Consider the following 26,922-nt stretch of genomic DNA (forward strand, 5'->3'; position numbering starts at 1 on the left):
TTTATTTTATAGCAGGACAATGACCTCAAACCTACAGCCAATGTCATTAAGAACTATCTTCAGTGTAAAGAAGAACAAGGAGTCCTGGAAGTAATGGTTTGGACCCCACAAAGCCCTGATCTTAACATCGTAGAGTCTGTCTGGAATTACATGAAGAGACAGAAGGATTTGAGGCAGCCTACATCCACAGAAGATCTGTGGTTAGTTCTCCAAGATGTTTGTAAAACCCTACTTGCCTAGTTCCTACATAAACTCTGTGCAAGTGTACCTAGAGGAATTGATACTGGTTTGAAGCCGAAGGATAGTCTGTAGTCTGGTCCCCTTCCTCTCCCCTGTGATACCATCTAGCACCCCTCTCCACCTCAGTGACACCATCTAATACCCCTTTTCATTCTTTAACACCATCTGGTACCCCTCCTCTCACCTTTAACACCATCTAGTACCCTCTCTTCTCCCCAGTGATGCAATAAAGTATCCTTCTTCACACCAATGGCACCATCTAGTACCCTTCCTCATTCTTTTGACACCATCTGGTACCCCTCCTTACACCTTTGACACTGGCTAATACCCCTCCGCTTCCCTGTGACACTTTTTGGTACCCTTTTTAAACCTCTAACACCATCTGACACCTTTATTTCATGCCTGTGACACCACATGATACCTCTTTTTATCCCTATCGCTCTCTGATACTCATTATCCTCACTCTCCTACACAACTTAAATATACCCCAGTCTCTAATTTGACATATTTTCTGTCTCCTTTACAATGCCTCCAGGTTGACAAAAGAGCCGTCTCTCTCTCCACACATTGTGTGTCTCTTCAGTACGCACATGATCATACTTTAAAATGTTAGAGCAGCACTAGAGCGGCTTGCAGACTTCATGGAGAGATATGGGATATGCTGTGTCCAGGTGCCCTCTGGCAGGTGTGAGTGCAGCTATCTGCAGTGGCACTGCCAGAAATATCCCCATCCCCCAGTTTGAGAACCACTGGGCATGAAATACAGGGGTGCCTAGGCACAGAACATGCACAGACTTGCTCTGCTGCTTCTTTTTGAACTAAAGTATGAAAAATAAAGATTTTATGTTCACATCATCTTAGTGCATTCCACATTTTGAAAGAAAACATAAAGGAAGAATTAACATATTAAGCCTGTTAATAAAACTTGGTAAACAGCCATCAATAAAAGTGACTAAGCAGCAACTCTCTCAGATATTCCATCCTGCTATGCCAGTAAGCAACATATTCCAATGTTTTAATAATGTTTCTTGGACTTCTGCAGGCAATGTGTGATATGGAGACTAGTGGGGGAGGCTGGACTGTTATCCAACATCGTAAGGATGGATCTGTAAATTTCCATCAAAACTGGACAGAATACAGAGAAGTAAGACGTTCCCTTATTAACCTGTTCTGTATTGTATATTATGATAAACACTGCCTAGCCTCAAAATAATTTCATTCTCAATGAAGAAAGTTATTAAGGAGACCATGTCACCAGACCCATTTTTTAAATTTTTAAATAAAAATAATAATTCTTAATACTACTTACATGGTTGCCCTTTATCTCTATATGTTGTGGTTATTTCCTATGTTACAAGCACTGTACGTTTTATAGGATTTGGACTATGTTGGATTCTATTTGTGCTTATCACAGTTCCTGCTGCTCTTCCCTCTTCACTCCCCACTGTCCCTGCTTCTACAACAATTTTTTTTTATTTGTATTAGGCTCTCCTTTTAGACTGCCTTTTATTCATGTTATATATCATCCTGGGGGTAACAGGGGAAACCGCACAGAGGAGTAAGTGCGTTATTCCAAGGATTACCAGGAAAAAAGCATGGGAAAGAAAATAAAAAACAAACACAGTCACCTAATATAAAAATTGTATTTTCAAATGTGTCCTTAAAGGTTACGTAGCCTAATTTTTCTTGTAATTCACATATCAATTGAATAATATTTAATAACTAGCCTTTATATTGGGTAATAGTAACTACTGTGACAGTTGAGGCCCTGCCACTATGAAAATGTAAGAGAAAATGACACAGGATTCACATTAAGGCTTAAAGTGATTGTAGATCTTGGCTTTTGTTCTGTTAAAATAACCAACATGTCATACTTTACCTGCTTTTACCTCTCCATAAGATACAAAGGATGGGGCTCGGCTCCACACCCCGCTCTTTATCACTAGCTTTGATTGACAGCAGCAGGAAACAATGGCTTCTGCTGCTGTATCTGAGCCAATGAGGAGGCAGAGACCCAAGATATTCTCGCCTCTCATGCACATCGTTGGATTGAGTTCGGGCTCAGGTATGTATTTTGGGGGCTGCAAGGGGAGCTGCATGTAGACGGTTTTTTACCTTATAGAATGAAGTAAGGTAAAAAAACAAAAACTTCTGCCTTTAGTTCACCACTTTAATGTGAACTTACAGACTATTGATTCTGAGCAGATAAAGCTGTGTTTTTGGTTTTCTCCAGATTCTGTAGTCCCAGAATGGGGCCTGGAGGTTGAAGGTTCCAGAGTGCCTTGGGTGGGACAGAACCTTCAATCCTGTGTCTGGATTTTGCTGGGTGTCTGCAGCCTGTGTTAGTATATAGGTGTGCAGAGTCATTATATACTAAACCCTGAGGACTAAACTCTGAGGATAGCTCAGCGCTCCCAGTTTGGAGTCAGTTCCCATATTACATAGTTACACAGTTGGTAAGGTTGAATAAAGACAATAGCCCATCCAGTTCAACCTGTGTAGGTGTACTTGTGTCAGTGTCTATAATTATTTCCCATACCCCTGTATGTTGTGTTCATTAAGATGCACATCCAAGAGTCTTTTAATAGTATCCATACTCCCCGCTGCCACCACCAATTGTGGAAGAGAGTGCCACACTTATTGCCCTGAGAGTGAAAAACCCTATTTGCAATTTAAGGTTAAACCACTTCTCCTCCAATCTCATTGTGTGGCCCCATGTCCTCTTACACTCTCTGAGACTGAATAGTTTATTTCCTATGCTGGGATCACCATTGAGATATTTGTAAATTGCTATCATGTCCCCTCCAGGGGCATACCAATTGGGGTGCGGGGGACAGGGGGCAGTCTGCCCCGGGTGCCACGCAGTGGGGGGTGTTAGTGGCGTTACTATGGGGGTGCTCTTTGCACCCGGGTCGGGTGTCACCCGCTATAGGTGACACCATCCCAAGGGTGATGAGAGCCCTGGCTGCTCCCTTTGTTTTCTTTTGGCCAGAAGACCCCCAGTGCCGTGACTGTGCTAGCCTGGCCCGGTCTGTGTTTTCCTCCTTGCTTATCTCACCACTGCTGTGCTGCTGCACCAGGCCTGTCACTATTCTCCGCCTGGGCGCCGCGGCTGCCGGTGTGTCCTCCAGAGTCCAGACCTCCCTAGCTGGTGTACCTGAGGCTGAACCAGCCGCCCACCCTGGGGGGAGGGGGTTTCAGATTGCGATGGCAGTGTCCTCCACTGCCCGAGGTGAGCTTGTTGTAAGGGGCTGGGTGGTGTGGCATTGTGTCCACCATGCAGTCACTTTAGCCACCCTGAGCTGGTGTGAGAAGATGGAGGGGTGTGTCTGTCACCCTGAGCTGGTCTCATGAGGCTACATTGATGGGCACTGGTGAGGCTGCATTGATAGGCACTGGTGAGGCTGCATTGATGGGCACTGGTGAGACTGCATTAATTGGCACTGGTGAGGCTGAATTGATGGGCATGGATTGGCACTGGTGAGGCTGCACTGATGGGCACTAGTGAGGCTGCATTGATGGGCACTGGCGAGGCTGCATTGATAGGCACTGGTGAGGCTGCATTGATGGGCACTATCTGACACTGGTAAGGCTGCATTGATGAGCACTGGTGAGGCTGCAGTGATGGGCACTGTTTGCCACTGGTAAGACTGTACTGATGGGCAGTAGTAAGGCTGCATTTATGGGCACTGGTGAGGCTGCACTGATGGGCACTGGTGAGGCAGCACTGATGGGCACTGATAAGGCTGCATTGATGGGCACTGATGAGGCTGCACTGATGGGCACTGGTGAAGATGCATTGATCTCTTGTATCGTGTCCTCAGTCTCTGACCATCTCCTGTACCATGTCTGCAGTCTCTGACCATCTCTTGTATCATGTCCTTAGTCTCTGACCATCTCCTGTACCATGTCCGCAGTCTCTGACCATCTCTTGTATCATGTCTGCAATCTCTGACCATCTCCTGTAGTAAGTCTGTAGTTTCTGATCATCTTTTGTAGTATGTCTGCAGTCTCTGACCATCTCCTTTACCATGTCTTCAGTCTCCGACCATTTCTTGTATCATGTCCTCAGTCTCTGACCATCTCCTGTATCATGTCCACAGTCTCTGACCATCTCTTGTATCATGACATCAGTCTCTAACCATCTCCTGTAGTATGTCTGCAATCTCTTACTTAAACTTAAACACATTGCTAATAGTATTAGCTATCTGTTTATACCAAAGGTAGGACTGTGCAGGGGAGGCAGAGAGTAAAAGGGGGCACTGTGATTAGAGAGACGGGGGGGGGGGGCAGACTGCAAGAGGCACTGTGTTGGGGGCTGTGAAATGTGTGCAATAAATATTCTTGAAAACATTACAATTTTTTGTGGGTGTTTTTACATTTTGAGGTCGTCCAGGCCCCCTATTAATTTTGTTGCCCTTCTTTGGACTCTCTTTAGTTCCAGCACATCCCTTCTGAGGACTGGTGACCAGAACTGGACAGAGTATCCAAGATGTGTCCTAACCAGAGTTTTATATAGTGGCAGGATTATCGTTTTATCCAGGGCTTTTTTTCAGGGGGGACTTGGTGGAACTCAGTTCTACCACCTCTGGCTCAGACCCTTGGGGGGGCTGCTCACCACAATCACTTGTAAACACAGAAGTCCGGTTTCTATGTTTACAAGTGACAGCTCTGCACTCTGTGTGTAACCCCCCTGAACTCTGCAATCTGTATGTAATGCAATCCTGGTATTTAATGCCCCTTTAAGACCCTCCTACTGTTCGTGAAATTGAAACTGACCACACCCACTATTTGATGTGATTTGGAGGGTATGTGTGGGTGGAGGGGTTTTGGGGGGTCGTGGTTGAGTTCCAGCACCTATTGTTTGAGAAAAAAAGCCCTGGTTTTATCCCTGGAGTATATCCCTTTTTTTATGCATGCTAAAATTCTGCCAGCCTTGGTAACTGCAGCTTGACATTGCGTGCAATTGCTCAGTCTGTCATCTACTAGGACCCCCAGATCTTTCTCCATCCTTGATTCCCCCGGCAGTTCTCCCCCTAGTGAGTAGTTTTCTTTTATGTTTTTTGCCCCCAAGTGCATTACTTTACATTTCTCCACATTAAACCTTATTTGCCATGTAGTTGCCCACTCCATTATTTTGTTCAGGTCTTTCTGTAAAATTTCTCTATTCTGATGTGGAGTTATTACCCTGCTTATTTTTGTGCCGTCTGCAAAAACTGAGATTGAGCTATTTATCCCATCTTCTATATAATTTATGAATAAATTGAATACAATTGGTCCCAAACAGAACCTTGGGGTACCCCCCTTAGCACTCCAGACCATTCTGAGTACACGTTATTTATCACCACCCTTTGGACATGCCCCTGTAACCAGTTTTTTACCCAAGAACAAATCTTATGGTCCATGCCCTCAGACCTTGTAAATTAAGCACTTATGAAGAACTGTATTAAATGCTTTTGCAAAATCCAGATACACCACTTCCACTGACCTTCCCCTGTCTAGATGGTAGCTCACTTCCTCGTAGAATGTTAACAGATTGGTCTGGCAAGAACAACCTTTTGTAAACCCATGCTGATTACTACTAATGATGCTTTTTTCTTCATTACATTTTTGGATATATTCCTTTATCCCCCCTCCAATAGTTTACTCACTATTGATGTTAAGCTGACTGGCCTGTAGTTTCCAGGGATTTATCTCTGCTCTTTTTTGAATATTGGTACCACACTGGCTTTTCTCCAATAAGCTGGTACCATTCCTGTGTCAGGGCTGGGCTCAGCCCTTCCTTCTCTGAGCTGGCCGCTCAGCTGTCAGCTAATTGCCAGCTCTCATCTCTCTCCACAGTCACTTAGCTGTTGATGATCCTGCTTGTCAGTCCTGCCTACTTAAGCTGTCCAGTCCAGAGGAGCTCTGTTTTTGCCTTGGTCACATCACAAAAAACTGTCTCCTGCGTTCCTGTTTAAAGACTGGCTTTGCTGACATCCCTTCTGGCTCCAGATCCTGCTTGCTGTTCCACTACTTGGATCCCTGACTTCTGGCTTGGCTGACTATCCATTCCGGTTACTGAACTTTGGCTATGTTTTGACTACGTTTGTTCTTTTTATTTTTATTATTAAACAAGTGTGATTTAACTGTACTTCTGTCAGTCTGATTTTATGGTTTCTGACAGTAGGCGAAGGCCATGAATTCAGAAGATACAGTCAATCCACTTGTTGGTAATATTTTTTCAAGATTAGATGAGCAAGATCACCGCATGGATCAGTTTGCCATAGTCACACGGCTCACCTGGAAACTCCCACTGTGGCTGCTTCAGTACAACCTGAGTTGCAGGCCATCCTTGCTGCTGTGCCAGTCTCTGTGCAGGCACCCGCCTCGAGTATTACCTCTATAAGAGGTATGTCTGGTTCTGCTCTGCTTCCCCAGCAATTTGGGGGCGATCCAGTTCAATGCAGAGGGTTTCTCAACCAGGTTGAGATATACTTTGAGATGCTGCCCCAGGCGTTTCCCACGGACAGAAGCAAAGTAGGTTTCATGATATCTTTGCTTTCTGACAGAGCCTTGGCCTGGGCAAGCCCTCTATGGGAGATGCAAAAACCTGTTGTCTTGAGTTTGTGGCCTTCTTTAAAAGGGTATTTGACATTCCCGCACGCTTCGCTTCTGCTGCCAAGTGCCTCATGTCTATCAAACAAAGTACGTGATCTGTTGCTGACTACGCCATTGAATTCCGTACTCTGGCAGCAGAGATTGCTTGGAACAATGAGGCCCTCGTGGCTGCTTTTTCTCATGGTCTCTCAGATTCCATCAAGGATGAGATAGCAGCCCGAGATATACCCACTGAACTGGAGAAGTTGATCACGTTTGCCATCCTCATTGACACCTGACTCAGAGAAAGACTCTCTTTTAACCGCTTCAGCCCTGGACCATTTGGCTGGCCAAAGACCAGAGCACTTTTTGCGATTCGGCACTGCTCTGCTTTAACTGACAATTGCGCGGTCGTGCGATGTGGCTCCCGAACAAAATTGACGTCCTTTTTTTCCCACAAATAGAGCTTTCTTTTGGTGGTATTTGATGACCTCTGCGGTTTTTATTTTTTGCGCTATATACAAAAAAAGAGTGACAATTTTGAAAAAAAACGCATTATTTTTTACTTTTTGCTATAATAAATATCCCCAAAAATATATTAAAAAAAAATTTTTTCCTCAGTTTAGGCGGATACGTATTCTTCTACATATTTTTGGTAAAAAAAAATCGCAATAAGCGTATATTGATTGGTTTGCGCAAAAGTTATAGCGTCTATAAAATAGGGGATAGTTCTATGACGTTTTTATTAATCTTTTTTTTTTCTATACTAGAAATGGCTGTGATCAGCGATTTTTATTGTGACTGCGACATTATGACGGACACGTCGGACAATTTTGACACATTTTTGGGACCATTGGCATTAATACAGCGATCAGTGCGATTAAAAATGCACTGATTACTGTAAAAATGTCACTGGCAGTGAAGGGGTTAAAACTAGGAGGCAGTGAAGGGGGTAATGTGTGTCCTAGTTTGTGTTCTAACTGAAGGGGACTGTGCTGGGAAACTAACAGATCGCTGTTCAGCTAAACTAACAGATCGCTGTGCTCCAAGCGATTGCAGGCACTCGCATCGGCTCGGGGGCAAGCGGGGGGGTGCGCGCGCACACCTCCGGCAGCGCACATGCGCCCCCTAGTGGCCGTCTATGTTACCGACGTAACATAACAGCGATTCGCGCAGCCGAGCCATGTTGCAGCAGTACAACTGCGGCGGCTGGTCAGCAAGCGGTTAAGGAGCGCTTGCGGAAGCCTCCTGTACGTTTGCCTCTGAGCTCTGCAGTCCCACCTGTGCCTCCCTCACCTCCCATGCCTCCTGGTACCGAGTCGGTCAGTGAAGATTCACTTGGGCATTAACCCATGCACTTGGGCTTCACGCGTCTCTCTGCAGATGAGAGAACCTTTAGAAGGAGGGAGAGATTGTGCCTTTATTGTGGCCAGGTGGGTCACTTTTTGAAGTCTTGTCCTACCCATCCAGGGAACGCCCAAACTTTGAGGTCCTGTCATGGACAGACCTTAGGTGGCGTTGTTTCGTTCCCAGTTATCCAGAAGGATAAGCCCCTGGTTTCGGTCACCCTTTCTTGCGCTGAGTCGTCCATCGAGATACAGGCTCTAATCCACTCTGGGGTTGCAGGCCTGTTCATTGATGCTGCCTTTGTATCAAAGTACTCGATTCCCCTGCAGCTGTGTGACACTCCACTTGCCTTGAGGCTCTTGACGGGAGACCTCTACAGCCTGCCCATGTGACTCATAAGAAGGTTCCGTTGTCCATGGCCATAGGGGCTCTTCACCATGAGATAATCCAATTCCAAGTTATTTCCTCACCTAAGCTTCCGCTGGTTATTGGTTATCCTTGGTTACAGAGGCACAACCCCTCTTTTGATTGGCTCCGTGCTGAGGTTCTCTCCTGGTCACCACAATGCAGTGAGACATGCTTCCAGAAGGTAGCCAAGGTCCTGTGCACTGCTTCACTCTCCTCCCTGCCAAAGGAGTACCGGGATTTTAGCGATGTCTTTGACAAAGGTCAAGCCGGTAGTTTGCCTCCACACCGGCCGTATGATTGCGCAATTGACCTTCAACCTTGTGCCATACCCCCTCGTGGCCGGGTTTAGCCTTTGTCGGTCTTGGAGAATAAGGCCATGAAGGAGTATGTTGCAGATGCACTTTCTCGAGGTTTCATCCGCAAATCCTTGTCTCTTGCTGGTGCTGGTTTCTTCTTTGTGAAGAAGAAGAGTGGTGAACTGAGACCTTGTATTGATTATAGGGGTCTCAATCGTTTCACGATTAAGAATGCCTATCCGATTCCATTGATTACAGAGTTATTTGACCACCTCAAGGGAGCAACGGTTTTCACGAAGCTTGATTTGAGAGGGGCATACAATCTTGTGAGGATTAAGAAGGGCGACAAGTGGAAAACTGCGTTTAATACCAGAACAGGCCATTATGATTACCTCGTAATACCTTTTGGCCTTTGTAATGCCCCGGCAGTCTTCCAGGAATTTATTAACGATGTCCTCCAAGATTTGTTGCAGTTATGTGTGGTGGTTTATCTTGATGATATCCTCATATTTTCCGAGTCCCTGGAGAGCCACCACACAGATGTCTGTCGTGTGCTTCAGAAACTAAGAGAGAACCATCTCTATTGTATATTGGAGAAGTGCAAGTTTCATCGTGAACAGGTTAAATTCCTGGTCTATGTCATTTCCACTGCTGGTTTTTCGATGGACCCAGAGAAACTTTCAGCAGTCCTACAGTGGCCCCAACCCGTGGGTTTACGTCCTCTGCAGCGTTTCCTGGGCTTTGCCAACTATTATCGGAAATTTATTCGTAACTTCTCGTCTCTGGTCAAGCCCCTGACTGATATGACCAGAAAGGACGGTAACCCACAGAGTTGGTCTAGGGAGTCCATTAAGGCCTTTGAGAGTCTCAAGGCTGCCTTTGTTTCTGCTCCTGTGTTGGCACATCCCGATCCTACGTTACCTTTTATCCTTGAGGTTGATGCTTCTGAGACTGGTGTTGGTACCCTTCTGTCTCAATATCCTACCTCTGAGAGTGCTATGCATCCTTGTGGCTACTTTTCCAAGAAATTGTCATGTGCGGAGTGCAATTATGAGATTGGTGACAGAGATCTGTTGGCGATCATTTTAGCCCAGAAAGAATGGAGACATCTCCTCGAAGGTACCACTGCGCCGGTTCTCATTCTTACTGACCATAAGAATCTCACATTCTTTTCTGAGGCTAAACGCCTCTCTCCCAGAAGGGCGCAATGGGCTCTTTTCTTGTCAAGTTTTAATTACATTGTCTCATTCTTACCCGGTACTAAGAATGTAAGGGCTGACGCCTTGTCACAACAATTTTCCTCCACTTCCAAGTTGGAGTCAGTTCCAGTTCCTGTGATTCCTCCTTATCGTATTCTGGCTACAGTTCGCACTAGTCTCACTTCTCCTTTGGGATTTTGACAAAATTCTTGCTGCTCAGGTCCATTATCCTCCTGAGAAACCTTGTGACCACTGCTTTGTCACAGAGAGTCTCCGTACTGCCGTGCTCCAGACTTACCATTCTCCCAAGGCAGCTGGCCACCCTGGGAAGAATCAACTCGTTTGGGCCATTTCCCAACAATTCTGGTGGCCTAGTCTACGTGCTGATGTAAATGCCTTCGTAGCTGCCTGTTCCATGTGTGCTCAGAGTAAGACTCCACGACAATGGAGAGAGGCCCTGGACTCACCTGTCTATGGCTTTCATTGTGGAGTTACCCAACTCCCAAGGCAACACTGTTATCCTTATGGTGGTTGACCGGTTCTCAAAGATGTGTCATTGTATTCCACTTAAGAAGTTGCCCACTTCTAAGGAACTGGCTTCCATTTTTGCTCAGGAGATCTTTCGCTTACATGGGCTACCCAAGGTGATTGTCTCGGACAGGGGTAGTCAGTTTGTCTCCCGGTTCTGGCGAGCCTTTTGTGCACAGTTGGAAATTCAGCTTGCTTTCTCCTCTGCGTGTCACCCGCAGTCTAATGGGGAGAGAATGAGTCAGTCAGTCCTTGGAGCAATTCCTACATTGCTATATTTCTGACCATCATAACAACTGGTCAGCCCTATTACCACGGGAAGAGTTTGCTTACAACAGTGCCTTGAATTCTGCTTCCTGATTGTCCCCGTTTATGGTGAATTATGGTTTCCAACCTTCCATGTTGCCTGACTCGTTTGTTCCGCAGAGTATTCCTGCGTTAGAGGAGCATCTCCGTGGTCTTGTTCCACTTGGGCACAAGTCTAGGAGGCTTTGCGTCATGCTAATGATAGGTACAGACTTCATGCTGACCGCAGACGCCTGCCTACGCCTTCCTACCAGGTTGGGGACAGGGTCTGGCTGTCATCTCGCAACCTCCGACTTCGTGTTCCCTCACTGAAGATTGCACCTCGGTGGCTTACGCATTAGACCTTCCTTCTAATATACATATTTCAAATGTATTTCATGTCTCCTTATTAAAACCTTTGGTCTGCAACCGCTTTACCACCTCGGTGCCACATCCTCACCCTGTACAGGTTGAGAACCATGAGGAGTATGAAGTACAGTCCATTGTTGACTTCCATAGGTTCCGTAGGCGCATACAGTACCTGGTGCATTGGAAAGGGTACAGTCCGGAGGAGCGCTCTTGGGTCTCATCTTGGGACGTACATGCCCCTGTTCTCCTTCGTGATTTCCATAGACATTTTCCCCTCAAGCCTGGTGGTCCTCCGAGGGGGAGGGATCGTTGAGGAGGGGGTACTGTCAGGGCTGGGCTCAGCCCTTCCTTTTCTGAGCTGGCCGCTCAGCTGTTGGCTAATTGCTAGCTCCCATCTCTCTCCACAGTCACGGAGCTGTTGATGATCCTGCTCGTCAGTCCTGCCTACTTAAGCTGTCCAGTCCAGAGGAGCTCTGCCTTTGCCTTGGTCACATCGCAAGAAACTATCTCCTGCGTTCCTGTTTAAAGACTGGCTTTGCTGACATCCCTTCTGGCTCCAGATCCTGCTTGCTGTTCCACTACTTGGATCCCTGACTTCTGGCTTGGCTGACTATCCATTCCGGTTACTGAACTTTAGCTATGTTTTGACTATGTTTGTTCTTTTTACTTTTATTATTAAACAAGTGTGATTTAACTGTACTTCTGTCTCAGTCTGATTTCATGGTTTCTGACATCCTGTCAGTATGCTGTCCACAAAGATTAGGAACAATGGTCTGGCTATAAACTGACTGAGTTCTCTGAGGACTCTCGGGTGTAAGCCATCCGGTCCTGGTGATTTATTTGTATTAAGTTTATCTAGTCTTTCCTTGACTCCAGCCTCTGTTAGCCACAAGGGTACGTCCTGTGATGTGTCACTAACAGTACTGTTGCAGTCGGTATACCCCTTCTTTTCCTGCATAAAAAAATGATTAGAAGAAGGTACAGGCATACCCCACTTTTAAGTACACAATGGGGTTTATTTACTAAAGCTAGAAAGTGCAAAATCAGGCTCACTTCTACATAGAAACCAATGAGCTTCCAGGTTTTATTACCAAAGCTTAATTGAACAATCTGGGGTTAGAAGCTCATTGGTTTCTATGCAGAAGGGAGCCTGATTTTGCACTTTCCAGCTTTAGTAAATAAACCCCATTGTGTAGTTAAAAGTGGGGTATGCCTGTATTTAGTACAGTTGCCTTCTCTGTGTCATCTGTAAGTATCCTCCCATCCTCATCTTTTATGTGTGCAATTTTCTCTGATCTTGCTTTTTTTATTGTTAATATATGTAGAAAATGTATTTGAATTACTTTTACTCTCCTCCGCTATATGTCTCTTGTGTTTTTTTAGCTGCCCTGATTGCGTTTTAACACTTCTTCTTATTGCATTCCTTATAGAGTTGGAATACTGATGATGACCCATCCACTTTATATTTTTAAAGGCCATATTTTTCTCTGTAGCCTCCCTGACGGTTTTCCCGAGTATGGCTCAGGGTTAAAATTCAGTCCTATTAGCGGTAACCCCGAGCCACACTAGGGATTGCATCTCAGGATCCTGGTGCCGCCTTACTTACCTTGTCCCCAGGATCCTGCGATGTCCCCCGCAGTGTCCGTGGGCTGTGTCTCCTCCGAAGCCTCCCCGTGCCAGGCTCCGTTCCCTGCGAGCGTTGCGACGCACGGGGGGTGGAGCCTGGTGGCAAATTCAAAAAAATTGTAAAAATCATAACACATACAGTACTGTAATCTTACAGATTACAGTACTGTATGAAATCATTTCACTTCCCTTTTGCCCCCAGTGCTTTGGCCCATGCCCTGCATGCAGTTTTATGTTATATCTACTGTTCTTTCTGCCTGGAAGATTGTCCATAGCAACCAAAAAGTGTCCCTTTACGTCAAAAGTGGCTTTAGACCAGCTAGAAAACAGCGATAGTAAATTAGAACACTTGCAGAATTGAGCGATAGTGATTTATGGAGAAATTAATTTTATTAATATTATATTATTATTTTTTTTTAATTATTTATATTTATTTATTATATTATAATTTATGTTTTTGTGTTTCAAACTTCATCATACCCGGGATATCTACTAGACTCTTGTTTGGACAGATTTAAGTGTGTTATTGTTAAGAATTACAGGCCTACAATATATAACGCCAAATTTCCATGCAAAATAATTGTACCGCTTTCAGCACCTAAAATCCAAAATAATCATACCGCCAGGGAGGTTAATGAGGATTTTCACATTACGGTTTAGCCACCCAGGTTTCACCTTTGCTCTTCTATATTTATTGCCCATTGGAATGGACTGTGATACCTTTGTTTAATATGCTCCTAAAGCTTTCCCATTTTTCTTCTGTGTTCAATGTTTCTAGCATTTGGTCCCAATTGATGTCATGTAGTAATGATAGCAGTTCAGAAAAATTGGCTCATCTGAAATTTAGTGTTTTTGTGCTACTCTCGTGCCTCCTTTTTCTATGATTTACACTAAATGGCATCATCCTATGATCACTAGGTCCCAACTTGTCCCGTATTGCCACATCTGAGATCAGACTTGGATCCTTCGTAATTAATAGATCTAACAGGGCATTCTAGTTGGAGAATCCACCAATTGGGACATGAAGTTGTCCTGTAAGACATTCATGAAATTACGTAAATTCAAAGAATAGAGCCGGCAACTCCAAACGTCCTTGTTGCGTCTGAATTGGTGCATAAAAAAAAAGTGAGCAAAAATATACAGGGGCTCACGTGTTCTGGCTTACAAGCCTTGATCACAGCCCAATTTTCAAGTTAAAAAAAATTCATGAAATGACAGGCCTTTAATGAGTGAGCTGTCCCCTCTGCCCAGTCAATATCGGGATAGTTGAAGTCCCCCATTTCCCTGTCTTGCTGCCATGTCTAACTGTGCTTATAGGTCCAGCTCCTCCTCCTCCTTCAGGTTGGGGGGGGCTATAACATACCCCATATTAAATTCCCACTTACTTCTTCTCTTTGACATTCTACCCACATGGATTTAACTCCCCCTTGTCCCATTCACAATGTCACTCCTCTCTACCACCCTTGCATTATTTTTGACATATAGACACACCCCTCCCCCTCTTCTTCCTTCCCTGTCCTTCAGATACAAGAAATACCCCTCAATATTTGCCAGCCAATTGTGTGAGCTGTCAAACCAAGTTTCTGTTATTTCCACAAAGTCTATTTCCTCCTCGTGTAATAGCAGCTCAAATGCCTCCATTTTATTAGCTAGGCTCCTAGCATCTGTGTATCCTCCTCTCAGTGTTGTATGAGTGTATAATATTTCCTCATTATGTTTCCTCGTGCTGGAGACAGGCGGTCTCACCTAGGGGTCAGAGGAGCCCCAGCCAGGAGTCAAGAGACCGGAGGTCTCAACCAGGGGTCAGAGGCACCCCAGACAAGAGACAGAAGGTCTCATCCCAGGAGCCAGAAGGGCTCCTATTGGGGGGTCAGGAGAACTCCTATCTAGGGGCCAGGAGTGGGCCGTGAAGCAGGGCGCTACGACTAGAGGCTAAGTGAACCAAGTCAACCAGGAGAGGCGGGCAACACAGTCAGAGGGACTCATAAAAACAGTATTAGTGCTGCTGACAAGGGAGCCAGGTGTGGGCAACTGATGTTTATGTGAGCTTTCCATTTTTTCAATAAAAGTGGGCTGCCATGGCCTAAAATACATTTTGGACTGGTGCAACTCAGTGGGAAAAAGCATCTGCCAGATGGGTATAATGACCCAACACCACACTACTTCATTGTTTGACAGTGGGGCCCTGCTGTGTTTGTGTAACTTGTCTTATATATAGTTTGTACAGATTATATTTACGTACTTTTTAGGGGATTACACAAAAATGTTTTTGTTTTGTTTTTCACAAAAAAAGTATACACGTGTATATTAGAGCATAGATCCATTATAGAACATTTTAACACACCCTTTAACCTTAGATACGCTTTACCATTTTTGTATGGCCACATTTAGAAAATAACTGTATTTGCTGATTTGCAAAGGTACCCTTGAAGGTCAACTATCTTCATTTTAGCAGCTGAGATTTTTTGATGGGTTTCACATATCAATGAAACAATGTTTGTTATATGATTTTCTTAAAATAGATACCATGTAGAATATACTTTTCTGACAGCTGTATCTGCAATACATTAGTAAGCAGAAGAGTTGCACATACCACTTCACTATGTTTGCAATAAACCGGGTCAAGAGAGATTAACTGGTTCATGAAGCACATAGTGATGTGTATGCACATAGTTCTGTTGTTTTTATTACCACAGAAACAGGAATACATGATACATCTGCACATTCATTTCAAATTCCAAAAAATTAATCTTTGGAAAATTCTAAGTGGTTCAGTTTTCATTTGTTATTTACATAGAGAGAGATATTTCTAAGGATCATATCCAGCATATGCACTTAGTTCAATGTAGATGTAAAACTCAAAATATTGGAATGCACCTTAATGTGCAAGTGCTGAAAAGTTTGGTTTCATATACATGGACATCATGAGTTTGATGCACTTTCCTAATGAACTCTGGGGGCTGTTGGCCTGGGGCTTGAGTTTATATACTTAAATGAATTTTCTTTTGGATCCAAAGTCTACGTTTGAGCCCTTATATCTACCAGAGGATTATAAAAATAGAGATGATCAAATCAGTTCACATATTATTCAGATTTCTCAGATTCAGCTAATTTCATCCATAAAAGCTAATCACACATTTCTATTTGGACATTGTATACGTATGCAGCTTTTTCCTGCCATAGAAGATCACAAAAAACATGCATCTAGACAATCAGAATTACCCAATTTGCAAAGCAATTCAAGAGACGGATTAAGATCTAATATTCAAGATATTCCCATCTAAAATTGATTAATGTATTTTCCTGCATGCTCTTGTATTGTATTAATAATAGCCTTTGCTTGTGTTATAAGCAGCTTTTGACCATTGATAACTGTAACCTATTATTTTGATAGGGTTTTGGCAGCACTTCTGGAGAGTACTGGCTCGGAAATGAATTTGTCCACCAGCTAACATCTCAAGGCTCATACAACCTAAGAATCCAGCTAAGAGACTGGGATGGAAATGAAGCATATTCACTATATGATTCCTTTTCTCTTGCAAGTGAAGAACTTAACTACAGGTGGGTGGAAATAGCACAGTGTATTTGTAAAATCTACTAATTAAAATGTTACTAAACCCAGGAGCCTGCATTCACTATATCTGATCTCCCACAGTACACAGAACATGGAAATGTAATTATTTTAGTAAATATCAACTGCTAAATACATTTTCTCATCAGCAGTATATAGCAGTCTTGTGACTTCTATCAGTGTCTTGCTGAGCACTGATTAAAACTTGTAGGAGGAGTTTTCATTCTCCTCTGACTGTCCTATGAGGCTGCATGACCTCTGACTTTCACCACCCAATCATCATCTCAACCCCAAGCCTGTAGGTGGTGCTGTTGCAGAGTTTTTGGCACAGAAGTCAGTGCTGGGACAGCGTGGAGTGAGAGGGAGTGTGTGAGCAGGGAGCAGAGAACCAGATCGGACCCCCCCAACCCCAAGAGTAGCAGTGCAGCAGATGGAGTATTGTGTGTACCTGAGTATTGTGAGTAACTGAGTATTGTGTGTACCTGAGTATTGTGTGTACCTGTGTATTGGGAGTACCTGTGTATTGGGAGTACCTGAGTGTTATGTGTATCTGAGTAGTGTGTGTGGATCGTTAGTACCTGAGTATTGTGTGTACCTGTGTATTGTGAGTGCACGTGGGCAGTGAGTACACGAGTGCTGCTAATGCACGTGGACTGCAAGTGCTCGTGGGCTGCGAGTGCGCGTGGGCTGTGAGTGCGCGTGGACTGTGAGTGCACGTGGGCTGCAAGTGCACATGGACTGGGAGTGCACGTGGGCTGCGAGTGGGCTGTGAGTGCACGTGGGCTGTGAGTACCTGTGTATTATATTGTTGAGTACCTGTGTATTGTTGAGTATTAGTGTCAGGAAGCTAGTTGTTAGTTAATTTGGACAGGGTATAATCCCCAATCCTCATTAAATTAGTAGGTACGATGCCCGGCGGGTGTGGAGATGCGACTCGGTTTACATCTTGCGGCATGTATGCGTTCCTTGATCAGCTGATCGAGGGCGAATTTTGTTGTGCAAAATGTAAGCACATTTTTTCCCTGGAAGCCCAGGTTCTGAATCTAGGGAAGCAACTGTCAGCACTGAGAGGACCCTCCATACTAAAGGAGAGCTGGGAACATACCCGGCAGGTGCCGGCAGGGGCCAGCACAGAGGCGGGTGAAGACAAAGAGGTGCAGACACTAGAAAAGAGTAGATGGGTGACAGTCAGGAAGGGTAGAGGGGAAAGTGCCAGGGAGGCCGATCCTGGGCTGTAACCTCCCAATATGTATGCTCCATTGAGTGACATTGGTGAAACCAGTCAGGGACCAGCACTGCTGGAGCTGAGGGATGCCCCTAGCTGCCAAGGGAAGAACTCCTCCAGTGAGAGTGTGGGGGAAAGCAAAGGGAAAGGAAAGACAGATTCTGGTGGTAGGGGACTCAAATCTTAGAAGGACAGAGAGGGCAATCTGTGACTAAGACCTGAAGCGCCGAACTGTATGCCATCTACCGGGCGCTCGGGTTCGGCACATCATGGATCTGGTGGACAGATTAATGGGAGGGGCTGGGGAAGACCCGGCTGTCATGGTGCACGTTGGCACCAATGACAAAGTCAGAGGCAGATGGAGTGTCCTAAAGAACGATTTTAGGGACTTTTTTAAGGTTCCTGGAGAACTGGGCCGACTTCTCAGTCGGTCACCAGTTCTATAGAAGGGACAAACTGCACCTAAATGAGGAGGGTGCAGATCTTCTGGGAGTGAAGATAGCCGAAAAGTTAGAGGGGCTTTTAAACTAGGTGATGGGGGAGGGTCCAGAGGTAGACATAGTCAACGTGGAACATATTCCAGAGGGTAGTATTGGGGGCATTAGTGGTAGGTTGACTAAAGCACATAAACCTGAGGTAAGTATAGGAACAAGTCCCATTTGCAATCTGAGAACACCCAATAGGAGGACAGTATGCGACCAGTTGTAACAAGGGGTTAAATTCTGTGTTACATTTATTCATAGATTCATTTATATATTTACCCTTTTAGATATGTGGTCAGTAAATACAATGATTAAAACACACAAAACAAAGAATGTAATAAAAGAGATTTACTTAGCTTCGATTAAAGATGTATTACAGATGTTACAATACAGGATAAATTCAGCATTCAATCCAGGGAACCCCTCGACTTCTGAATTTTCAGATAGTTCTGGAAGCCGACAGTCTGTTCAAGATCCAGGACCTCTTACGTCCCTTAACGAGGTTCGCTGCCCTGCTCTATTGTCTGACCTTATAAAGGCCAGATATAAGGCGCGAAAAGCTGGTTTAATCTGGTACTAACAACAGGCTAAACAGAGAATGGTCCAGAGACAAAGACCCTCTGTGAATGACCATCTGTTAGCTCAGAAACATACATTTTACATATATAGAAATATATATATATATATATATATATATATATATATATAATCACCTTAAAACTATTACTAAGTTTCTTGTAATTCAATAACTAAAGTTACACCCATACTACATTCCACCCCTTGACTTACAAGATTCTTAGTTTAGTTTATAATACTCAGGATTACTTATAGATATATCAAGATGTTCTACTTAAGGTAGTCCTTTCGCTTGTACTCCAATATAAACATTTCTGACTTCATTAATGTCATCCTTCACATTTCCAGTGTTATAAGTATGTATGCGAAACACTCCCCATTATTAAATATGGTCCCATATATCCCACCCCTTGGGTATTTTCCACATGTAAATCAATGTATAACAGTTTTACATCCTTCCACACCTCGTCTTATTTATCTAAAGTTCTATCTCTTGACCCACTTTCTCTGTCTGATTTACCTGTCCAGGAAATCTCATTCTGCTATGTTAGGGCTGAAAAATATAAAAAATGTCCAGGCTTATAAAAACAACTATATGTTGGACTAACAGAATAACACCAAACTTCCTTTTGAAAGTACAGGCATGAGCATCAAACGTTCCTTTCCAAGAGTTTGAACGCATAGATACTTGTCAAAGTCCTCCATATCTGGTGATGGGGAGCAGAGTCTTAGACATCCGGTTACCAGATCGCAGCTGCAGCATAACACTTGCAACACTGTAGAACTGAAAGAACTGTAGAATACAAAGTCCATATCCTTCGGACTATTGCAGCTCACAAGTCATAGACGTGCAGGCACATAACCACATAGTAGCTGGAACTTCTACAGACAGTTCAGGCACATGACCATCAAAGCAGATAAAACAGTTCAAGTACTTCACCATCAGATTCAGGTACTTAACCATGATAGCGGATGGAACAGTTCAGGTACTCGACCCTCAGAACAGGTGGAACTTGCACCAACAGTTCAGCTGCTGATCATTGGTAAAGACTTTATAGACCGTTGCTGCTGTCAAAAGTGTTTGTCTCCTTTCTCCAATATGCTTCTAGTTGACATCATGACAGGTGTGTTACCAAATATGTCAGTCCAACATTTCTTAATTAACAACAATGCCCATATAGCCCATTATAGATTTCTGAACAAGCAAATCGATAATCATTAGTGATCTGTCTTAACACTGAAAAACTCAGCTTTCTACATTAAAGGTGAAATATTATTACAGGTATATTACTCATCCCCCACCTGAACTATACACTACTCTGTATCAAATTATAGGCCCAACTTTAAACTACTTCATGTGTGTTTCCTCTATGCACTTTGATCTCCTTCCACACTCTAAAGACATTCTGGCAGGCTAACTGGCTCTTGTCTACACTGATCCCAATATGTGCATATAATATGCCCATGCATATGTGTTACTGTACTCTACATGCCAGTCCCACCCCAAGCAATCAAGGAGAATTGAGGAAAACAAAACCTGAGAGCCTATTTTATAACTATTTTTCCTTTACCAAGAACATTTTATGAAAACTCAACCAAGTGTATAGAACAGGGTGGTCAAAGAATCACTGAGTGTCAGATATAACTGACCATATATATAACACTAGAACACCTCATGTTGATAGACTTAAAAATTGTGTTCAGTGCAATAACATTAACCTAAATGTACAATTATAAGTAGACATAAGTACTTTTTTTTTTTTCCCTTGAAAAACAAAATGATTACTTTAAATTTAAACTGTCAATCATGCAGGAAAATGTACTTTATGTAAAACCCCATACACACTCCCACAATGGTAATGCCTTACAGTTCCACCAAAATAATTATGTCAGAATATACAGAAGTAGATGCTGCCATAATGTAGCTTACATATACACAGAAAATAACAATATGTAAATGTTTGGGTATTCTTACACCCTTCAAACCATTTCAAGTATTATATAATTCCAGATATCAAAACAATCTTGCTGTCAATATTCAAACATTATTTGTTCTATATAATTTTATATTGAACTCAATCAGAGGAAACCCTTATAAATCTATTATGCAGCATCGAGAGTATTAGCTGCTCTGGTTTACAATCAGTTCCAATAAAAACTTTCAGTACATTTGCATATTGCATAAAAATAACAACAAAAACAACATAAATGATTTAGTTTGACTGTAACCTTCATCTTTAGTTCTTGGACATCAAACCATATCAGACAGGTGGGTTGATGCTGTTTAATATTGTCTAGGAACTAAACAAAATAAAAGGTATTTAGTGTGATATTTTTACCGTTCCTTCCTAGAAAGTAACAAATAGTTAGCAACAAACACATTTAACCAACACTTTCCACAAACAACAAAACATATGGCCATTATTTCTGTTATTCATGAGTGCACTTCTATTACCCTTATTAATTGAGCTCATATTACTTAATTAATTATCACCACGTGGATTTTCATTAAAGGACGTCCATTCAAAGTTGTCATTAACCATGGTTGAAATAATTCACAAGAACATTATATGGTGTTCATTACATTTGTGCACAAACATTATACATCACCAAACTCATATTGATGTTTCTATTGCAACCTCTTGTTCAATACCATACAGATCTACGAAACTTCTAGGAATAGATCTGGTTCCTTCTGTATTAACGAAAAACTTAAATAAAAACATTATCTGCAACAAACTCTGTCCCCCTCTCTTAGGGATCGTCTCATTCAAGCAGACTCTCACAAATACAGTCTAAAGCTGCAGTTCCTTTCACAACATGCTTGACTATTGTCCATTGTCCGGGGGGGGAGCTGAAAGCTGCAGCCATTCCTGTATGTTTAACTGATCTTTTCAGTCAAGCATACAAAAACTCACTTAAACATCAGTAGCCAAATGCATTTTTACATATCATCCATACAAGCAACTTTTCCTCACCAATAGCTAGCTAAACAACCAACAAACGAGCTCAACATTTAAACTCAACACATATATTACTGCAGTAATCGCAATCTAAGCATCAATACAGGTCATATTTTTCCTTTTCCTACCTGTTTTCTGCTCATCGTTTTCAAACCTCAAAGAACAATTATGTGAGCACCAGCGAAAGGGCCACTCGTCCACCTAATGCGGTCATCAGCTCATCTGTTCTACATCTCAAAAAATCTAAAGCTTGCCGGGGGCTCGCTAAGCACACAATGAGTGGAAACACTCGACCATCTACCCCCTTTTTGTCTCAATGCCTGCAAAAATATCCATCCTAATATAGATGCAGCTTTCTGTTCCGATTTTGAATATCGAAACAAATCAAGAATCAGGAGACAGTGGCGGGGGTCTTCCACTTTAAATGCATCCTGATACTTGATCAATTCACGAGCCAGAGTAGACCAGCGTCTAGAATCTGCCCACTCTGAGATGGGGCTCTTTCGACTGTCTCCCCCCTTCGCTTCTTTTATCCAGTTAAACATATCTGCCACTAACTGCCACCAAAGCAAACCTAGCAACAAACCTCCCATCACAGTGCACACTAATAATACAGTTTCCCACTTGTCAAAAGACATTACAATTCACAACAGTATTACTAGAATTAATCACTGCACTTCAAACCAGCACTGAAAGGGTTAAATATCCTGCTCGCAGCGCCATTATGTAACAAGGGGTTAAATTCTGTGTTACATTTATTCATAGATTCATTTATATATTTACCCTTTTAGATATGTGGTCAGTAAATACAATGATTAAAACACACAAAACAAAGAATGTAATAAAAGAGATTTACTTAGCTTCGATTAAAGATGTATTACAGATGTTACAATACAGGATAAATTCAGCATTCAATCCAGGGAACCCCTCAACTTCTGAATTTTCAGATAGTTCTGGAAGCCGACAGTCTGTTCAAGATCCAGGACCTCTTACGTCCCTTAACGAGGTTCGCTGCCCTGCTCTATTGTCTGACCTTATAAAGGCCAGATATAAGGCACGAAAAGCTGGTTTAATCTGGTACTAACAACAGGCTAAACAGAGAATGGTCCAGAGACAATGACCCTCTGTGAATGACCATCTGTTAGCTCAGAAACATACATTTTACATATATAGAAATATATATATATATATATATATATATATATATATATATATATATATATATATATATAAGTAATCACCTTAAAACTATTACTAAGTTTCTTGTAATTCAATAACTAAAGTTACACCCATACTACACCAGTCTAAACTATGTGGCATGTTCACCAATGCCATAAGCCTGGCGGACAAGATGGGAGAACTAGAGATACTGTTGTATGAGGAGGATTTAGATTTTGTGGGAATTTCAGAGACTTTTTTCAAAAGCTCTCATGATTGGCTGGCAACCATTCAAGGGTATTCCCTTTATCGCAGGGATAGAGAGGGTAAAAAAGGTGGAGGGGTATGCCTGTATATCAAGAATAATGTACAAGTGAATGTGAGAGATGACATCACTAAGGGAGCTAGGGAGGAGGTGGAATCCTTATGGGGTAGAGCTCCAAAGGGATGAAACTAAGGGGAAAATAATACTGGGAGTATGCTATAGGCTCCCTAACCTGAGGAAGGAGGGGGAGACGGACCTCCTATCACAATTTGGAGTAGCAGCATGTGAAGTGTCATCATAATTGGGGATTTTAATTATCCAGACATAGACTGGGCAGAAGGAACCGCGCATTCATCTAAGGCTCGCCAGTTCCTAAATGTCTCGCAGGACAATTTCATGGGTCAGATGATACACCAAGTAGAAATAAAGCGTTACTAGATCTACTGATTACCTACAATACAGACCTGATCACAGATGTGGAAATAAGGGGCCATTTAGGAGACAGCGATCACAGGTCAATTAGCTTCTGTATAAATCACACAAATAGGAAACATAAGGGGAATTTCAAAAGAGTAAACTTCTCTAAACTACGAACCTTGCTAGAAGATATAAATTGGGATAAAATCTTAGGAACAAAGAACACAGAGGAGAGATGGGTTTGCTTTAAGAGCATATTAAATAAGGGCATTAGCCAGTGCATCCCATTGGGAAATAAATTTAAAAGAGCGAACAAAAGTCCAGAATAGCTTAACTCCAATGTAGAAATGCATAAAAAGCAAAGGAGAAGGCCTTCAAAGAATACAAGGCTGAGGGATCATCATCAGCATTCAGAGTTTACAAAGAATGCAACAAGAAATGTAAGGGTGCAATTAGGATGGCTAAGATAGGACATATAAGACACATAGCGGAGGAGAGCAAAAAAAATCCCAAGAAATTCTTTAAGTATATAAACAGTAAAAAAGGGAGGACAGGCCATATTGGCCCCATAAAGTATGAGGAAGGAAATCTGGTTACAAAGGATGGGGATGGTATTGAATTTATTCTTCTCCTCAGTCTTCACAAGGGAATCAGGGGCTTATGTAACCAAAACTGCAGTGTTTATCCTCATGACACATCACAGGAAGCACCCTCATGGCTAACAGAGGACAGAATTAGAAATAGACTTGGAAAACTTAACATTAATAAGTCACCGGGACCAGATGTCTTGCACCAGAGGGTCCTTAGGGAACTCAGTCAAGTAATTGCCAGACCATTGTTCCTAATTTTTACTGACAGTCTACTGACTGGAATGGTACCAGCTAATTGGAGAAAAGCCATTGTAGCTCCAATATTTAAAAAAAGGGCCAAGATACATCCCTGGGAATTACAGACCAGTTAGCCTAACATCAATAGTATGTAAACTCTTGGAGGGGATGATAAGAGACTATATACAAGATTTTAGTCATGAAAAGGGTATCATTAGCAGTAATCAGCATGGATTCATGAAGAATCGTTCTTGCCAAACCATTCTATTAACATTCTATGAGGAGGTGAGCTGCCACCTAGATAAAGGAAGGCCCATAGATGTGGTGTATCTGGATTTTGCAAAAGCATTTTACACAGTTCCCCATAAACGTTCACTGTACAAAGTGAGGTCCGTTTGCATGGACCATAGGGTGAGTACATGGATTGAAAACTGGCTACAAGGGCGTGTTCAGAGGGTGGTGATAAATGAGGAGTACTCGGAATGGTCAGGGTTGGAAAGTGGGGTCCCCCAGAGTTCTGTGCTGGGACCAATCCTATTTAATTTGTTCATAAACGATCTGGAGGATGGGGTAAACAGTTCAATCTCTGTATTTGCTGACGATATTAAGCTAAGCAGGGCAATAACTTCTCTGCAACATGTGGAAACCTTGCAAAAAGATCTGAACAAATTAATGGAGTGGGCACTTACATGGCAAATGAGGTTTAATGTGGGAAAATCTAAAATAATGCATTTGGGTGGCAAAAATATGAATGCAATCTATACACGGGGGGGGGGGGGAACCTCTGGGGGAATCAAGGATGGAAAAGGACCTGGGGGAGCTAGTATATGATAGGCTCAGCAATGGCATGCAATGCCAAGCTGCTGCTAACAAAGCAAACAGAATATTGGCATGCTTTAAAAAGGGGATTAACTCAAGAGATAAAGGGCTAACTCTCCCACGCTACAAGACTCTGGTCCGGCCTCACCTGGAGTATGCTGTCCAGTTCTGGGCACTAGTCCTCAGGAAGGATGTGCTGGAAATGGAGCGAGTACAAAGAAGGGCAACAAAGCTAATGAAAGGGACTGGAGGATATTAGTTATGAAGAAAGGTTGTGAGCACTGAACTTATTCTCTCTGGAGAAGAGATGCTTGAGAGGGGATATGATTTTAATTTACAAATACCATACTGGTGACCCCACAATTGGGATAAAACTTTTCCGTGGAAGGGAGTTTAATAAGACACATGGCCACTCATTAAGATTAGAAGAAGAAAATAGGTTTAACCTTAGACTGCCTAGAGGGTTCTTTACTGTATTGCCACGTACACACGATCGGAATTTCTGACAACAAATGTTCGTGTGAGCTTGTTGTCGGAAATTCCGACCGTGTGTATGCTCCATCGGACATTTGCTGTTGGAATTTCCGACAACAAATGTTTGAGAGCTGGTTCTCAAATTTTCCGACAACAAAACTTCTTGTTGGAAATTCTGATCGTGTGTACACAATTCCGACGCTCAAAAGTCCACGCATGCTCGGAATCAAGCAGAAGAGCCGCACTGGCTATTGAACTTCATTTTTCTCGGCTCGTCGTACGTGTTGTACATCAGCGCCTTCTTGCTGATTGGAATTTCCAACATCTGTCGGAAAAAAATCCACGGTTTTGTTGTCGGAATGTCCGATCGTCTGTACGCGGCATAAGAGTGGCAAGGATGTGGAATTCTCTTCCACAGGCAGTGGTTTCAGCGGGGAGCATCGATAGTTTCAAAAAACTATTAGATAAGCACCTGAATCACCACAACATACAGGGATATACAATGTAATACTGACATATAATCACACAAATAGGTTGGACTTGATGGACTTGTGTCTTTTTTTCAACCTCACCTATTATGTAACTATGTAACTATGTGCAAGCAAAAAATGTTTTTTTGTTTTTTTTTTAATACAAGTAATTGAGCTTTATTTTCAAAGTGAAATTTCACCACATTTAATATGCTCTTGGGAAAATTCCCTTGCACTGTGCAATTTCCCTTGCAAAGTGAACAGCCTTTAGTAAACCACCACCCAAAATGTCCGGATTTGCTAGGATGTAGGGAACATCTAGATAGTTTAATTGTGCCTAAGCAGTACCCAGAAAAGTTTACTCTTTATCTGGAATTCTTCTAGAAAAATAGCAGAGCATTTCTCGGGATGTCATGTGAGGATGCCAGTGCCAAGTCTCATTGCCTTATATCTGCAGTGTGAGATTTAAGACAGTGCTACCCCTGACTGCTATTCTCAGGAGATACAGAGAAAGACTTGATAATACCATTACTGTGTTGCTCGCTGGAGACTCAGATATAGGGAAGCTCATACAAAATAAGGCAGGGCAAGTCAGCAATGGGGAAAATATCAGCTGCAGGAGACCACAGACCATACAGGTGGCCCTGCGCCTGCCTTTTTTTTTGGGCACAGCTTCCAGAGTTCACTTCTCTTTAAAGGCATATAAAGGCAGAGGTCAGTTGCTCTTGTTAGCTTGCATGCACTGATTTTACACTTGTATTTGTAACGGATCCAGAAAGACCTGTCGTATTATGAAAG

At 42.9% G+C, this 26,922-nt stretch overlaps 1 protein-coding gene across 1 annotated transcript in view; it reads left to right on the top strand.

Annotated features, from left to right (window-relative positions):
* LOC141128362 (angiopoietin-2-like) overlaps positions 1 to 26,922 on the top strand; it is a 91,467-nt gene that overhangs the window by 60,746 nt on the left and 3,799 nt on the right. The window contains exons 6-7 of the mRNA XM_073615607.1: positions 1,283 to 1,384; positions 16,272 to 16,438. Of these exons, the coding sequence (XP_073471708.1) occupies positions 1,283 to 1,384; positions 16,272 to 16,438 (269 nt within the window). The remainder of the gene's footprint in view (positions 1 to 1,282; positions 1,385 to 16,271; positions 16,439 to 26,922) is intronic.

Source organism: Aquarana catesbeiana, linkage group LG02 (genome assembly GCF_042186555.1).
Source record: "Aquarana catesbeiana isolate 2022-GZ linkage group LG02, ASM4218655v1, whole genome shotgun sequence".
In the NCBI taxonomy this organism is placed as follows: domain Eukaryota; kingdom Metazoa; phylum Chordata; class Amphibia; order Anura; family Ranidae; genus Aquarana; species Aquarana catesbeiana.